General features: G+C 50.0%; 1 protein-coding gene across 7 annotated transcripts in view; it reads left to right on the forward strand.

Annotated features, from left to right (window-relative positions):
* The window catches only part of LOC142884582 (RNA-binding protein Musashi homolog 2), a 263,144-nt gene that overhangs the window by 82,136 nt on the left and 162,851 nt on the right, over positions 1-18,157 (forward strand). For all 7 annotated transcript variants that reach the window (XM_076020330.1, XM_076020329.1, XM_076020328.1 and 4 more), the window contains exon 6: positions 9,170-9,262. In XM_076020330.1, coding sequence (XP_075876445.1) covers positions 9,170-9,262 — 93 coding nt within the window. The remainder of the gene's footprint in view (positions 1-9,169; positions 9,263-18,157) is intronic.

Raw genomic sequence — 18,157 nt, forward strand, 5'->3', positions numbered from 1 at the left:
GTATTCCGCGTTGGGCGGCAGGAACCTTTAGTTTCGTGGTCTGCTGCTCTCCAGACATGTGCAAACGCGCGTCAAAACAGTCTGGCATCAAATCTTACTTTTACTGCACTTTATGCAAATGGGCCTGACGGGGAGAACGGGCTCGCTGACATCTGCAGTCTTAGTTTATACCCTGCTGATTTAAAAAAAAAAAAAATGAAAAAGAAGAAGAAGAAGGAGAAGAAGAGGCAGCGGGGGAGGCGGAGGAGGGGGAATGAGGGAGGAGATGCTAGATTCTGCTCCTCTGACAGTAATTTGCAACAGGCTTAACTTGAAGGGCACTCGGGGAGCCGAGACCTCTGCCAAGGTTAATGGCCCAATCTTTGCACGATACACAGATCTGCATGAGCCGCCGCCGCCGCCACCGCCGCCGCCACCACCGCCGCCGTGTTTCTCCCGGAGATGTTTTCTCCGCGTGGCTCTCAGATCCGCTGCGTCTCGGCGCTCCGCTAAATGGCAGCACACCAGAGATTGGGCGCCCCCCCCCAAACCCCACCACTGCATCACATAGCGCTCGCGGTGCGTGATGTCTTGTGTTTTGCCCTGGTCTGATACCTGCTCCCCTCGGACCCGCAGCTCCCTGACAGGGAACTTTCTTTTCCTTTTTTTTTCTCTTCTTCTCTTCTTCTGTTATTTCTGCGCCTGCTGTGTCAGAAGGTCACGTGTTTATTTTTTCTCGCCAGGAAAATTGCAGTGCGAGGCAACAGCGGCACAAAATTGCCCGCATTTCCTAAACCTGACGGGCGGCTCGTTAGAACTACGCTCAGCGGCCACTTTATTAGGCGCGATGTGAAACCGCCTGCCTGTGGTTCTGTTTTATTCATGGCTTGCGTTGTGAGTTTTTTTTTTTTTTTTTCATCTATTGAACGATGTCCAAGTGCGCGCACGTTGTCTAGAAGTCTCTCTGTGTTGGAGCACTGACGCACCAGTTGGACCTCCTCCAAAACCCCGTTGGCTCCATATCAGCAACGTAGCTGCAACTTGCCGGCTCAATTCTAATATGTTTCTCGCCGTTTTTTTTTTTTTTTTTTTCATTTTCCTCGTCTCGTGTTGTTTGTAGAAGCCGGAACGAAAAGCTGTAAAAAGCTGTGAGAAAAGGGAGCAGACGAAGCGGACCTGTGGCTCCGCGTCCAAGCAGACTCTGGCGAGATCTGTTTATTTGCGCTGCGGTGGGCGAGATGACCAAGTGCAGGATTCCCCGATAGCCACCGTGTGCTTCCCAGAGCCGCCGCTCATACGTCCATCTGCTGGATCGGCCGCGTCAGTTCATCTGCCCGCGCGCGCGTGTGTGTGTGTGTGTGTGTGTCATGTACAGCTGTGTTTCTCAACTAGGTGGAGTCTCCAAATTTATTCCACAAAAATAAAAACTGGCCCACTTTCTATTATGTCTAGGAGATAAATTATTGAAATTATTGAATTGAATTGAATTGAATTGATTTGAATTGAATTGATTTGGGGTGACTGGGATCTTTCTGTGTGGAGTTTGCGTGTTCTCCCTGTGTCTACATGGGTTCTCTCCGGGTTCTCCGGCTTCCTCTGACACTCCAAAAACATGCATGTGAGGTCAATTGGAAACTCTAAATTGTCCATAGGTGTGTGTGTGAGAGTGAATGCTTGTCCGTCTTTGTTTGTGTCCATGCGTCTCTGTGGTGAACTGGCAACTGACTGGCAACCCTGCTGGCCACGAAGCCGCAACCCAATCAAAACAGCTCTGCGACCCACCAGCTGAGAAATGCTAATGTACAGTATTGTTTTTAATACCAGTCACTCTGTAACCACGGTAACGTGACTTTGCATCTTCCCCCAATGGATCTGAAGCCGTTAAAACGTTAGCTTATTAACTTAACTTAATTAACTGACGTTGAGTTCAAACCCTCCTCACGTGGCTGAAATGCCACGTATGTCTCATTTCTACTTAGGGATGGTTTCCATATCTGTCATGTGACTGTGTTCCCGCTTTTTTTTGTGAGTGCAGTTTCTTAAGGTTTCTTCTCTTCCAAATGTAATGAAATCTGAGGCCACTTTGACCCAGCGCTCCTCACTGGGGGGGGGGCTCCCCAACGCCAGAGCGTCTCCCAGTTTTTAAAAGAGGGAACGATAGCGTTGCTAATGAGCGATAACACCCCCCCTCCCAGCCAGCGCTGTGAAATTCCTGCAGCCGCGCCGCCGAGCCGGAGGAATTGGACTTTTCATGTTTAAGAGATGCGGCTGATGAGAGTTAAGATCTTAATCTGCTGCTGCTGCTGCTGCTGCAGCTGCCGCTGCTGCCGACTTCACCAGTAAAACCATTTAAACGTCTCTGCCTCTCTGGGCGGAGCCGCTTTGTGCTCCGCGTAAGGAAGAAAAAAAAAAAAAACCTTAGAATTTGCATAAATAACTTTGACGCTCCTCTCTTACCCTGAGCACGCTCCTCCTCCTCCTCCTCCACCACCTCCCCCTCTACCACCCCGTGCCCCTCCTCCCTCTCTCCCACCCTCCCCCCGTCTTGTTTCACACTATATTCATCCTCTCTCATATCCTACTTGGGGAGTTAATAACGTTCCCTCTTTGTTTTTGTTTTTTTTGTTTGTTTTTTTACAGCCTCGGCTCTGCACGCGTGTTCGCGACACTAATAGCTTTTTGTAGGCGCAATACTGAGGTTTGCCGAATTGTTGTTTGCTGCCACAGGTAGCAGCAGTGGGGGGGAAATAAATAAATAAAAAAGAGATTCCAGAAATAATAAGGACTCTGCATGCAGCAATATTAGCTACAGGCTTATGTTTTTCAACTTCTGCAGTGCGCACGCTCGCACACACACACACACACACACACACACACACACACACACACACACACACACACACATACACACACATGCTCGCACACACACGCACACACACACACACACACACTGTGTAGCACGCACTTAAGCCAGGAGCACAAGATTATATAAGAAGTGCGGCGAGGTGCATTGTTTACACTTAAAGAGAAATGAGAGGCTGTGATGGGGAGATGGCGTTCCAGGCCAATCAGAGATCAGAGCCATCAAAGTGAGGTGGGCCGGTCCAGAGCGACTTGGATAATTAGCCGCCTGGCTTGAGCTAAAAAGTGAAAACCCAATGCGTCCCGCGTTCACTCCATCCTGGCTTTTGTGGGTCGCGGAGGGCCAAGCAGCCAAACCGCCCTGCCGGTGTTTCATCACGGCCTCCTTGTTGTGTTGTGGCGCCAGAGAAGCGGATCACAAAGGTGCAGGTGCAACTCGTTGTTGAGTTTCTTATTAACGCCGCTCCCTGATTGTTAAACTCTTGGCAGCGCTCGCTCAGGGTAGCCGGCCTCGCCTGGAGCTCTTCTCTGCTGGAGCTGTCCAGTGCAGTTTCTCAGTACCTGGGCGACTGTGGCTCAGCAGCTGGAGCGGGTTGTGCGATGTCCGTAAAGTTGACGGTTCAAATCCCGCTCCAGCCCAGGCCGTGGCTGTGTCCTTGGGCGAGCCACATTAGAGGTCGGAGGGGCTGTTTGGTGCAGATTGGCTGCCACACTTCCATCAGTCTGTCCCAGGCCACATGTAGTGCACCACCACCAGTGTGAATGTAGTGTGAATGAAAGTGATAGTGAAAGTGAAGTGCTTTGAGTTCCTAGAGAAGCGCTGTATAAATCCAATCCATCATTCATTATTGTAACAAAAAATAAACCTTGGTGGATTTAGCTCTGTGTTTGCAGCCAGGTTGCTGGCTAAAGCTGCAGCTTTGTCCCATCGCCCGCTTGTTTGGAGGACGAGGAGGAGGAGCAAAAACCTGGCTGCTGATGGAGTGGCGAGATAGCTAAGCCCCCTTTTGACATCACGAGGGGCCAGTTTCCACAAAGCTGTGTCAGGCGTGTCTGCATTTTTTCTTTGTTTGCTTTGGGGCTCAGAGTGACTCGAAGGAAAATAAAGTCAAATGAAGCCGGCGTCCTAATTCACTGTTTTCCTCCAAAGGTGATGGATGGTTTCCATTTCTGGCTTCCAAAACCCGAGACTTTAGCAGGCGTCCTCTCCGACTTCTCCTCAAGTGACAGAAATCACACGCCAGCTGCCGCGGCTGCTCGTTGTATTAGGTGTCTTTCACATTTAGTCCTTGCTTTTTAGTTTGAGAGAGCACCGGAAGCTTTTAGTCCACTTCTCAGAGCGACACCGTGCCGCGCGGAACACGTTTGGCATGCTGGAGAAATTAGAGGTGCACGCAGGCACATGCACACGCCCCGCGCACATTGGTGGTGCTCCTCTCCACTGTCTCCTAGGACCGGGCAAAAATAACCAAAAGTTTTCAAAATTGGGTTACAGGAGAGGGGAGAGGGTGGTGAAAGTGGGCTGGAGAGCGGTCCATTTTTTAAACTCGCCCGCTGGCGTCGCTGCGTTGCCGGCGCTACCGATCGGAGCTAACGTTGACGTGGAGCGGGGGGGGGGGGGACCTCCGACTAGTAATTTGTAAAACGATGTGCGCGGTGTCGGCTGCAGATCTGCCGGCTTCAGACAGACACAAGCAGCAGCAGATTCCTGCTTTGGGCTTCTTCTTTTTTTTGATGTTTTTTTCTTTATCAATACAGTTTTAAATCCAAAGAGATTAGACACTGTCAGGCCTGGCCTTTTTTTATTTTCATTTTTTTAAGTCATATCTTAATCTAATCTAATCTCAGGTTCTGTGTTTACAGACACAACATAAAAGCTGCAAATAATCAAATATTGTGTCAGAGTTTGAAGACAAACTTGACAAGGTGGCCCGGAAGGGAAGCTGGTTTAGAGAGGCAAGCAGGAAGAACACTGGATTGGTTATTTGTTTATTTATATAAATATATATATATAAATCCCCCCCTCCCCCCTCCCCTTCCTGCTCCCCACCCACACAGATTAGCTCCGATAAAAGTGATTGATGTTGATAAATAGTCGGCGAGCCAGTTTATCAGCAGCTGTCTGGCTGGGGGTTGCCGGCGGCAGCATCCGCGGCTGATAACCTCTGAGGCCTGGGGTGTGATGTTGGCGAGTGGAGGAAGAAGAGGAAGAGGAGGAAGAGGAGGGGCGGCTGGTTTTCGGCCAGAGTGGCAACCAAAACCGGCCTGACGCCCACACCGTGACGGTCAAGGCAGGAGACGACGACAGGAAGTAGATCGTTAGCATTGGGAGCGTCTGCTGGGACTGAGGTGATGCTAGCTAAACAAACAAACAAACAAAAAAAAAAACAGACCAGCGCGTCTGAATTTTAGCGTGGCGGTGACGGCCTGCAGTCAATAGTCAGACCTTCATCATGTTAGCAGGCGAGACGCGAGGCGAGCCGTTATCTCCCAGAACTGCGCACTTCAGCGGGCACAAATTAGCGCTCAGAGTTTGGAATTAGCGACGCGGCCCGTCCTCGCCGGTATCGACATGTGGGGAAGCCGGTCATTTGTTGAGCAGATTGGAGGAAGAAGTATTGACCGTGAGAGGAGCTGCGGAAACGTTCTGCTGACAGCTGAACGCTAGATGCACCTGCACGTCATAGCTCTCAACCTAAAACAGCCGTCTGAGTCCATCGAGTCTGCTGTCAGACTACAGGTGTGGCCCAGACTGAATCCCGCTGGATTAAACACTCGAACAACAATTGAAATATTTGAAAAATTGTACTTTGAAAATGTCTAGAAACTGAGTGTGGAATTTTGAACAGACTCGTAGCAGGTGTGCTAACTCACATTACTATCCGCTAGCTAGCTGATGTATTCCCCTGGATGTGTCATAAGAACTGGATATTGGGCTAGCACTGTGGCAGAATAGCAATTATTTTCCAGTGGCCACTCGAGGTACTGCAGTCAAAACCTCATATGGCTCAAAAAGTCTTTCCCCCATTAGACCACAATACATTATAGAGAAACACCTCTAAAATGCCTGCCAGGAACACTGCGACCTGAAACATGATTCATAATAAATCTTTCTATTGTACATTTTTAAGCTATGGTCTTTAATTCTTTCAAAAAAAAAAAAAAAAATAAAGGCCAGAAAATCACCAGAAAATAGTTAAATCACAGCGTCCTACATGCCGTGCCTCGGCTCGTTGTGTTGTGATTGGCTGATGCGTCCCGCTGTATCACGGGAATACCAGAGGCGTGATGGGTAGTGTGAAGCATGCATTCTCTATGGGTTGCATAATGCGGAAGCCAAAAACTTAATCGGCATAGGCGGTGGGTGAGCAACACCATTGAAGTGAATGGGACACGATCCTGAATTCCTGGGAACATGAGTTTTAATTTGGCATCAAAATTGCGTTGGTTCACGTGTAATTAAAAAAAAGAAAAAAAAAAGAAAAAAGAAATTGCAGTCTTGACGAGTCCGCCTCGTGTTCAGTCTGGCAGTCATCTCTGAAAGCTAAATGAACACAAAGAAGAAACCCACTCGAACGAGCGAGGGCCCGTGCGTGGGAGGCCCCGTGCATATGTGCCTGCGAGACTCCGTGCACCTGGAACACACTTGACAGATGGGCTGCTGGAGCTGCCCCCCCCCCCTTCGCTCTCCCTGCGTCGAGCCTCTTTCATAAACCCAAAGTGTTTCGCTCAGCATTCTGATCAAGGTAGACTCTATCAAGCTCCTTGATAGTTTGCCGCGCATCTCTGGAGCGTGTTTATCCTGCGCCCACCTTCATTTATTCCTGTCTGATGCAGGTGAGCCCTGGGAGTTTTCGCGGGGGCTCCTGTGAGTTTCCCTGTGGCCTTTTTTCCCCCCCTCTCTCTAGCTCTCTCTCGCTCTCTCTCCTGTTTTGTCAGTAAGATTAACGATTGACGCTTCCAAAAAAAATTGTTACGCGCCACTTGACGTCAGTAACTTCTCACTCCCTGGTGGAAACGAGGAAGACTTCCTGATTCATGCCTCTGTGTTGGCTCTGAACGGGAACTTCCTGTAGCTTAGCGCGTTGGCGTGTTAGCGTGGTGCTATTTGGCTTGTCAAATGAAGAACTATAATTATAGTTTTTGTTTTTTTTTTCCATTTAGGTATTTGTATCCGCCGTCTACTAGCAACAAGCTCTGAGCTAGCATCATGTAGCTGTCTCTCGTTTCTTTGCCAAGACTCTGACCAATTTAGTTTGTTGCCATGTCCATAACCACAATTAATCCTCAGCTTGTTGGTTGGACGCGTTAGCAGAAGTCATGCTAATTATTATGCCTCTATACATCTCATCCTTTAGTTCTCTGATGTCAAGCCAGGCAGCTGCGCTTGTTTTTTCACTGTTTTGGTCTTTTCCAGAGCCTTAAATCATTGGCTTGTCATCGACCAGCTGAAGGGCTCCGGATCAATCTCAAACTGTGCGGGGACGTGGCCCCGAGCGAGGAGTGCCCGCGCAAAACATGCTAAGTCGTTTACGGTGGCATCACCTCGATTACTCGGAGGTCGGCCGGTAACAGGCTCGGCAACAGTATTCAACAGCTAGAGTCAGATCAGGCCAAAGCAATAACCATAATCACGGCACCGGTGGCACGGAGGCGCCGAGTCGTAAACCTTTACCTCAGTCAGGGGCCGTGGAACAAGTAGAGACTGTGGCTCTTTTTTTCCCCCTGTTTGCTAAGTCTGGGTGTTGGCGCTTGGCGCCGTTCAACCGAGCTTTGGAGCGTTTAATCCTCTGGCTGGTCCAGTCGGGCTGGTTTGGAGTCAGTCCTGGAGAACTGAACAACCAGACTCAGGTCTGTTCTCAGGACTGCAGGTCCCCAGTGAACTCTGGAGCACTTCATTAGCGTTAGCGTGCTGCTAACCCGTAGGTGTCAAACTCTGGCTCGCGGGCCAAATTTGGCCCACAGTGTAATCGTGTTTGGCCCGCGAGGCAATACAAAATCACTGCTGGCCCACTGCTATTATACAGCACATGTACCGCTAATACCACAAATCCCAGTAGGCTTTGCTGGTATTTTGGCACATCGATGAGGACATGGTATTAATTGAAGGATATTATGATTACTGAATTGCTTCATTGTTGTTATTTTGTTTTTTATTATTAGCTCATGGAAAAAGGTTACTGCTGAAATTTAATTAAGAACGCTGCAAATAAAAGAGAGCGCACCATATTATTTGCATTTTATTGATTTTGATGAGCTTTTTTAAATTTGAAATTTGATTTTGCGTGTGTGCAATATTAAGTTAAGTTAAGTATTTATTGTACAGTATTCCATTGTGTCGGGATTTGCCTTGTTTCTCCTCAAGTTGTGTCTGCTGCACGTGAATTTCATTTGAAAATGTGAAGTTTTGCATTTATTTGCGTGTGTGTTTTGAGGGTGGTGCCTTCTGAAGAAGAAACTGTGCCCCCCCTGGCCCCCCCCTCCCCCTCCCCGAGCAGAGGGTCAGAGGGTCAGCTTTGATTTAGCGGGAAACATCCATTTCTCCGGCAGCTGGATGTTTACAGGCCGACCCCTCGTTAAATGTCGCCTTGTGAGGTCGCCGGTTCGCGTGTACATTTTTAATCGCGCGCAAAATGGAAATAGCCACTGACGGATGTCTGTGCGCCGACGCTGGTGTTCAGCTGTGACCGTGTTTTTTCTTCTCCTCCCTGAGAAATCGTCCTCCTAAATTTAGCCTGCGCTCTCCGCGGCAGATGTTGGTGCCCTTTTTGACGCCGTGGGTAATAATCCTTAATATTCTTGCCGTTTGAGACTAAATGAGGCTTTAATGCACTCTGATTCCATCTTCCAGCGCTCATTAATTGTTTTTTTCCCCCTCTGTAAAGTCCATAAATTATTTCTGTTGTTCCCTCTTTGCTTTTTTTTTTTCTTTCCTTTTATTATTCTTTCTCAAGATAAACAGAAACTTTTTATGTATGAAACGGAGGGCTTTAATTCGTTGACAGTCTGTTTTGATTAGAGGTTCAATTCCTAATGCCGTTGTGAAAGAAATGCACAAAGCCCCCCCCACACACAAAAAAGAAGAAAAAAATCATCCTAAAATGTACGCGGCGGCACTCGTGACCTTGCTGTAATAACAGGTTAAAACAAAGCGCTTTTCCGGCCGCACTTGTGCGGATGTGTTGCTTCCTGCCTGTTTGCCTCCCTCGGCAGGTGCAGGTTCACTCGCCGCGTTTGAAGCCTCATTAAAGTCGCCGCGCGGCGCATTTGAAGCCCCCGTCGCTCACCGTCTCCTCCCCTGCCCTCTCTCTCTCTCTCTTTTTTCCAGATGGTCACAAGAACAAAGAAAATATTTGTGGGCGGCTTGTCGGCCAACACGGTAGTGGAAGATGTGAAGCAGTATTTCGAACAGTTTGGGAAGGTAAGAGGAGTCATCTTTTTTCTCTACATATATTTCAACCCTGCAGAGTCACAATAACCACAGAAACAAGCTTTTTCTTTGATTTCCCTCTCTGCGCTCAGCATCTCTCATATAATGTGGTTATCTGACTCGATCAGTCTTGAGTTATTAGTCGGGCTTGCAGGTCCCCCTGATATGCAGAATTCACTTTTACATAACTGATGTTATGTAACTATAATATATGTGTTTCCAGCCGTTTGTCAGACAAACAAACGGGCCAGAAGTGAGAAAAAGTCGCTGCTTTATTTCTTTGGCTTGCCCCACTTGTCACCTGCGGTTTTGGATGTCGACCTTCGTGATGTCACAAAGGGCACTAACCTCTCCTCAAGGACGGTACTATCATCCCAGCGGAGGAAGCATTGAATCCAAACAGCTCCAGAAACCACGCTGCGTTCAGTGGGACCTCCAGGCAAACCGGTGCAATCTAAACGCTGCTTTCTGGAGCTGGATGAGATTTCTCGGATCTTTGTGCTCCGCTGCTACATGAGAGTGTGAAATCTTCTTGGGGTTGTTGCTGTTTCAGGATCTCTGTTGTTGGAGGCAGCCTTGGAGTTTGAGCTTTTAAAGAGCAGCCAGCGGTTGTCCTCGAGTATTCTTGGTCTCAAGACCGGTCAGGTGACCACTTTTGAACGGTCCTGTCGAGACTCAGCCAACGCTGCAATGACAAATAATTAAAGGAAAAGAAAGCTATTGTTTAACCACCTCGTCCCCAGAGCCATGCAGAACTGTGAGGTCTTTCACAACCACCGTGAGTGAGATGAGTGTATTTTTAGTGTAGAGCTCAGACATTAAAGGTTTTTTATGCATTTTGTTCGTGCTTGGCATGCAATCATCTCCGTTTAATTATTCCTAGTTATTTTTAAAAAAATATTTTATGAAGCAAAATAGTTTTTTTTGAAAATGGTTCAAAAAAGCTGCCAAGGCATCAAAATGTTACAGGAAATGATGAGAAGAAACCTTGCTGAAAGGAAATGTCGCTGCACAGGGACGCTCTGTAATGCAAGGGCATGCATATGATGCGAGCATGCACACACACACACAAGCACATACACAGGCACACACACACAAACTTCATATTGCGTGCACACTGGAGCACGTGCACACACACACATACACACACACACACAGGATGGGCTTTTGCGTTTTCGCAGATAATTTCCCCCCCCCCCCAACCCCGCGCCGAGACGTGATTTCCCTCATGTCATCTTCCGCCTCAGTCAAGGTCACCTTCAGCCACCACCGTCGCTGCTTGACCTTCAGCTTAAACAATTTTGTCCGCTGCCGATGGATTTTTTATATATTATTTTTTCCCACGGGCGCATAATGCACCGTCCTGAAGGAGACACAGGAGCCGCTGGAGATCAATAGAAACTGCAATCTTTCTCTTTCTCTTTCTCTTTCTCTTTCTTTTTTTCTTTTTACTTCACGCACGCAAGCAGCGCCGTCTCATTTCTCCAGTAAAGTACTCGGACCTGCGTGCGTGTGTGTGTGTGTGTGTGTGTGTGTGTGTGTGTGTGTGTGTGTGTGTGTGTGTGTGCGCGCGCTCCATCAGTGGCAGTGGGGGCGGCTCCGCTGTGTTTAACCCGCCACTCCAACTTCCCTCCATCCTCTGGATTTATCTCACATTCAACTGGCGAGGATGAGGAGGAGGAGGAGGAGGAGGAGGAGGAGGAGGAGGAAGAGCCCTCCACAAGCATTTGGAAAAGGAGGGGGAGGGTGGAGGCAGCGGGGGAGGGGGAGGAGGGGGGTGATTAGGCGAACCTCCTGTCTGTCACAAAATCAAGCCGGCCAATCAGATTGATTGCCCGTGGTGCCGCGACATTAGCCACGCGGCTAGCTGCCGCGAGACGACGTCGGATCCAGAAGAGCCTTCGGCGGCGCTTTTTCTTCTGTTCCTCCCTCCTGACCCCCTCACCCCACCTCCCCAACCTCCTGTTGCTCTTCTCTGTAGAAGCGCCGCCTGGTTCTGATGAAACCGACACTGTTGAATCTCCTCAGCGGTTATTTGCAACTCGTCTTCCTCTTCCTGCTCCTTTTTCTGTAATTTTTCTTTTTTTCTTTTTGTTGTTTTTTTTCTTTCTTTCTTTCTTTTCGGAGCCACCCGGCACAGCTGCGACTCGCTTTCACTGCAACTTAAGCGTCATAATTGCCACTGATTGGTTGTGTAATCTATAAAGGATTAAAGCAGATGGAGACGGGAGGGTTGGAAGGCTGGAGTTTGGAGTCGATGTGCCGGTCGATCCAGCTGCTGTCGTCCGTCCCTCTTCACCTTGCAAACCTGCAGAAGGGGGACCTTTAAAAAAAAAAAATATCCGCCCTGGGTCGTGTTGTTACACACTCACGAGCCGCAGCTCATCAGCATGGGCTGCGCCTGTTTTATCAGACGGCCTGGCCCATCGCGACAAATAAAGAGCGATTATTTGCACAACGCAAATGCAGCATGCAACATAAAGAGAGAGAGAGAGCGAGAGAGAGAGAGAGAGAGAGAGAGAGAGAGAGAGAGAGCGAGAGAGAGAGGGAGAGAGAGAGAGAGAGAGAGATCCAGCACGACTTCGCAATCAATGAATCTGAGAAAGGGCTCGAAATGATTTTCGACTTGATTGAATGACATAATTGACTTGATTATACAAAGTTTTTCTTTCTCTCCTCCTCCCTCCTCGACTCCTTGAGGAATCCTCCAACGCTCAGGAGGAAACAAACAAATCAGAGTGATTGAGGCAGATCGCGTGCTTGTTTCCCCGCCAGGCCTGCTTTCCGCTGCCTACTTGTCCGTGCTCCGGATGTGGCGGCGGCGGCGGCGACGGCGGCGGCAGCAGCTGAGTGTTCCTCATGTAGGTGCATGATTAGGGATGTGTGTGTGTGATAGAGGGAGAGAGAGAGATAGAGAAAGAGAGAGGGGGGGGGGGATAGAAGGAGGGAGGTTAAGAGAAAGGGAGGGGGAGGGAGGGCAGGTTTGAGTGTCTCTGGCAATGAGGTAATCAGTGTAGACACTGTAGGCTACGTCAGGGATACAGAGCAAAGAGAGCCGTCTCTCTGTTTAGTGTGTGTGTGTGTGTGTGTGTGTTCCCCTCCTCTCTGCCTTATACATCCCAGGATTTATTAAATAGCCTGCCAACCTACCATTATTGCTGCACACCCACACACACACACACACACACACACACTAGCAGGACTTATCCACGGAAGGCAGAGCCAATTAATTCCGTTTCCCCTCCATAAAATCTGGGTGTAAGTGTGCGTGTCAGTCGTCACTCCCACTGTCTCGTCCGTCCGTCCGTCCACCCTCTACCCCCCCCCCCCCCCCTCCACCCACCGCCTCCCCTACGGTGGCGGGGCGACCTCGCCGCCCGACACCGCGTCCGCTCATTTGTATTTCCAGGGAAGAGGAAGATGAGGCAGAGGAGGAAGAGGAGGATGTTTTTGGAGGCGCTTATCAATCATTGTTGCGACGCAGCTCAAGGCGGCGGCAGAACGGTGGCGCTCACCGCCAGCGGGGCCGTCTCACCGACGCTGCTTGGCGTGCGTGCGTGCGTGCGTGCGTGCGTGCGTGCGTGCGTGCGTGCGTGTGTGTGTGTGTGCGGAAGTCAGTGTAGGCCAATTAGCGGGATGTGGTCCGCGGGGACGGTGGCGGCCGGGAAGCAGTGGAGGGGAAACAGCTGCTGTGGCCACAATTGGGTCACAGGTTCTGTCTGCACCCCCGACCCCCCTCCCATTCTGTCACTGGGTTGGGTGAGGTAGGGGGAGCCGAGAGAGAGAGACAGAGAGATGGCATTTGTTGTGGGGGGGGGCTGACAGCTCTCGTGCACATCAGCCTCAGTGCCGGTGTCTCGGGGCCGTCACCGCCAGGAAGCAGCACACGGCCGAGCTGGCACCACTTCTGACGAGCTGCGTCCAGCCGCCGCCGCCGCCGCCGCAGCGGCAGCGCCGGGCCAGGAGGCTGCAGCCTGGAAGCAGCCGAACACGACCCAAGCCCCTCCATCCATCCCTCCGCCATCCATCCCTCCGTCCGTCCCTCCCTGCCATTCTAATGCATCTCAGATGGATCCCATTACCTTCTTAATAGTGGCCACATCCTGCCCCCCCTCCACCCCCCCCAATGCCTTCATTCTTCTCTTCCTCGTCTGTCTCCCTCCTCCAGCCGCCACCGCGCGGCACCTCAGGCCTGCAAGCCAGATTAGACAATCTTATCAGCGCTGCCGGCCGTCACCCTTTATATTCAAGGACTCTTGACTGGAGGCTGCTCCGTCCGTCCGTCTGTCCGTCCGTCCGTCCGCCCGCCCGCCCGCCCGCCGCTCAGGTCGAATGAAGCGGCTCGCTGTGCAGATTTACGCTCATAAGCAGAAGACAACACCGGCTTTGTTTTTCCTTTGATTCTCCTCTGCAGCTGAAAATTTGTCCTGTTTTTCTTTTTTTTTTTCTTCTTTTTTTTCCTCCCCCTCCCCCCCACCCCATCGAGTCTCATAAAATAGGAACGGTCGTATTTCGTGATGCATTTCACCTGCTGTGTTTTCGGTGTGAGTAATATCAGAGGTGCCGCTTGAATAATAGAGCCGAGGGCAGAGAAGGTTTTTTTTTTTTTTTCCTGATATTTTAATGCAGCCCTTAAATATTCTGCCCTCCTTTAAATGCGGCGCTTACTCTGAGGTCAGAGGTCGCGGCGGCTAAAGAACAGCAGATGCGCTTGTAGGGATTCAGTGTCTTGCAAAGCATTACCTTCTAATGACTGCGGAAAAAAGAGAGCGAGAGAGAGAGAGAGAGAGAGAGAGAGAGAGAGAGAGAGAGAGAGAGAGAGAGAGAGAGAGACGTAGTGCAGTTTTCATATTGAAGCCAAAGTTTTGTGTGGGCCACACCTGTGGTGCCTGTTAATATTTCACCCATGTTCCACTGAGGCAAGCAGTTCATTAATGATGGGAAATGTGATGACACCTTTTAAATGTGGACGTGACGCACCAGCCGAGGCCGGCCCGGACATGACGCCAGCTTCTGCCCACAGTTAAAGGCATAATTAGCTGTGGAGGCTAATGCTTCTTCATTGGTTTATTGTAATCGGCTTTAGGGTTGCGTCTCATAGTTCCCTTATTTGGCTCGGCTGAGAGTCCAAGTCAACCAACCCCGCCCCCCCCCCCCCCCCTCCCACCCAACCCCTCCTTCCCCCCCTGCGCCCGCCGCTCGCTCGTGCGCAAGCCTGAAGCCGACTTTTAGTTTAATCAGAGCTACTTGCTTCCATGTCACTGGGCTGCCACAATCACCCCTTTATGTCCAGCCTGTCCTGCTTCTCATGCTCCACTGGTCTAGAGCCAGATCCTGGAGGTGGGGCTGAATAGGGCAGGGAGGAGAGGGGGAGGGAGGGGAGGATGAGGAGGAGGGGCTTAACCAGTTCACTGCCACTGGGCTCGACGGGAATAAAGGTAAACGGACCAGCAGGTCACCGGTGAGCCGTCCAAGCCTGTTGTGTAACACTGAAAGCGATCCGATGGCGTGAAATAAACATTTATTTTTGGATACATTATCGTTCATTAGCATTTATGCTAACATAAATAGTTGGTCTGCTAGGGAGGAGGTGGAGGCCTCGCCCACCATCAGCACCACCCCAGAGTCAATCAGATCAAGTGAGATATCAGAAAACAGGGGATTGACTTTATTTGCAGTGCTGCTTTCTGACCATTAGGCGTCACTAAATCTCACACACTGGACCTTTAAAGCCAGGCAAGGCAGTCAGTCCCCATATTAGAATGAGATCAGTGGGCTGTTGAAAGAGGAGAGAAAGGTGCGGACGAGTTGAACAGGAAGAGCAGTGTCACAACAAGAGGAGGAGGGGGAGGAGCCTGCAGCCGCAGCCGCTGAGTCCCTCCTTTGGCGAGCGACTGCGTCTGCATACTTCTCACATACTTCAACGGGGAGGGAAGCAGATGAGAGGAAATTATTAAAGAAAAAACCCCCGTCTGAAATGGATTCCTCCGCTCCAGCATGGAATTCTTTCTGGGCCTCCGGTAATCTCATACCGACTGACATTTTGCATGGCCTCAGATTTTTTTTATAAATGGGAGCAAAATAACTGCGCGGGCGACAATAGAGGCCCAATGAATTCTTTGTGCATACCTGCACAAGTGCTCGAGTCCTTGGAGCTTTCTACGGCGGAACGGAGGAACTCTGGCTCGGTTTTTACTATCAGACCTTTGAAGGTCTTATTTAAATAAGCGCCCGCGTCACATCATCTCGGCCGCATTTGTGCCATCAGTTCTAATTTCATCTCCGGCTCGACGGCCGGACGGTGGCGACGCGTGGCATCGCATTCTTTCCCGTAACAGCAAAACTTGGGTGATTAATGCCGGCGAGAGGGGAAAAAAAATACACTTAACATGAGCGAAAGGAACCTAATCAAAAGGCCACAGTCCTTCATTCCACTTCCTCGGCGGAGTGCAGGTGCACATTTGCATGCCATTTACATGGCAGCTCGCGGTGACCACCGCGACGCCGGCGTCCCCGGTGTCCATCATCCCTGACATTCTGTGATTGTTTCCTCTCCGCCTCGACTCGGCCAATCAGCCGGGGATATAGTCTGGTTCCAGTGATTATAAGGAGTGATCACGGCGCCGATGATGGAGCATGTGCCTCTCGCGGCGCACATTTAGCCGCAGGCTTCAATCTCATTGCAGTCACTTGTAGTTAGCGGCGGGGGCTAGCAGCGGAGAAGGGCACGGCCATATAAATGAATTGCCTATGAATGTGGCTACAGCGGCGGCGGTGCTGCGGGGACATGTGGCTGAGGAGGATGGGGGGGGGGGTTTAGACAAACTTTTTCATATCCCCCTTGACCTTTACTTGCCCAGTGGCCCAGCAATGTCTACAATGGAATCGCTTTTAAATGGCCGCTGAAGAATTGAAGTATTCACATCATTTATCTCTCTCTCTCTCTCTCTCTCTCTCTCTCTCTCTCTCTGCCTCTCTCCCTCCCTCTCCCTCTCTCTCGCTCTCTCTCTCTCTCTCTCTCTCTCTGCCTCTCTCTGTCTCTGTGCCTCTCTCTGCCTCTCCCTCTCTCTCTCTCTCTCTCTCTGCCTCTCTCTGTCTCTCTGCCTCTCTCTGCCTCTCCCTCTCTCCCTCTCTCTCTCTCTCTCTCTCTCTGTCTCTCTCTGTCTCTCTCACTTTCTCTCTCTCTCTCTCTCTCTCTCTCTCTGTCTCCCTGGGTGTCCGGCTTTGTCCGGGAGATCAAGTAGGAGCCTTCACACACACACACACACACACACACACACAAACACAGAATGCAAGTGTCCCTCCTTCAGGTTAGAATTTTCTGCAGAAAGGATGGCCCCCTCTTTAAAGAAGGACTTCTTCCTGGCCGCCGCTGATCCCGCAGAAATGCCTTTCAGACGGCCGCTTTCGCCGACAAGGAGACGCGGCGAAGGCGGCGGCTCACAAAAGAGAGCCGTGGATCAGCGGAGATTGACACCTTTCTGTAGGTCCGCCGTCTCATCTCCCCCAGCTGTCCCTCCTGAAATGGCTCCCTCGGGATAAGCCGGGATTGGCTTGATTGTGTTATCGGCGGCTGATCGGGTCACTGAATGATGGAATTTTGAGCCCCTGTTCTGCTTAAAGAATGAAATGTTTAAAGAAGATTGACTGTGATTGGATCGGATCCAGCACCTGCTCAAAGGGTCAATCAGGTGACGGCAGGAGGCAACAATCTCCAGGAACGCGCTATTGTGACACGGATGGGTGGGGGGGAGGGACTAACATGTGCATTGGGGTGGCGAGGTGTTGACGGGAGGTGGGGGCGTGGGGGGCGATCAACAGGGAGGATGTTGGGAAAAATGTCATCAGAGAAAGTGCCATGAGTAATTTGCAGCAGTCTCACCACCTGGCTGGTGTGGAAGTGGACGCCTCCGCTCCCGCACCTCGCAAACTGCAATCTTAGCCTGTGTGGGAGCGAGAACAGTGGCAGGAAATGTAAAAAAAACAAAAAACAGCTTGATTCCATATGGAATAACAATAAGTGTGAGAGTGTCGCCTTGTTGCGTGCGTCGCTCGAGCCCGTCGCAGACGTAGGTGACGGTGCAGGGAGAAGCTCGGAAATGAGACGCTGCGTTTGCTCAGAGGACTTTTAGAATTAGAAGTATAACTCCAGAAATGTTGCAAAGGCTTTGAAATGAAGGAAGTATTTCACCGTGGAGAAGGCGCTCTCGTAAATCAGGCCTGTCTTTGCTCTGGAATGGTTAATAAACTGCCTGTAAATATATTAATTAGCCCTCTTGCTGATGATTTGATGCCAGTTGATCATCATTCTGCTTCGGCTTGACTTTTTTAATGAGGGGAGAAAAGACAGACAGCTGTTTCTTCCTGTTTACAAACCAGTGGTTCATGTTGCTATGAAGAATTCTGGGATGTCTTAAAGGTGCTTAGAGGCTAAAACAGAGACAGAGCTCACCATTGCAGTCTTCTGTGAATATATACATATATATACACATATATATATATATATATATACATATATATATATATATGTCTCTGTTTTAGCCTCTAAGCACCTTTAAGGCATCCCAGAATTCTTCATAGCAACATGAAAGTCTTCCTTTTTCAGTGGCTAAAACTATTTGGACATTTTTGGACACATTGGAGCAGCAATACACTATGATGTACCATTGTGACAACTACTAAACTTGGATAAAGTTACAAGAATGAAGCGTTCTTTAAAGGATGGCCATTGCAAACACGTCAACAAGCATGCAGAAGGGGCCCGTCAGACCCCAGACTGGTAGCGCAGCCATCAACACGACACATTTCCTCGCTGGCCCTTCATGCAGAAGAGAAAAATATGTTGCTTCCTCTGCACAGGACGGGTGCACAGGCACCGTAAAAACA

Source organism: Nelusetta ayraudi, unplaced genomic scaffold (genome assembly GCF_046127955.1).
Source record: "Nelusetta ayraudi isolate G7.1 ecotype Tasmania unplaced genomic scaffold, CSIRO-AGI_Nayr_v1 ptg000011l, whole genome shotgun sequence".
Classification (NCBI taxonomy): Eukaryota; Metazoa; Chordata; class Actinopteri; order Tetraodontiformes; family Monacanthidae; genus Nelusetta; species Nelusetta ayraudi.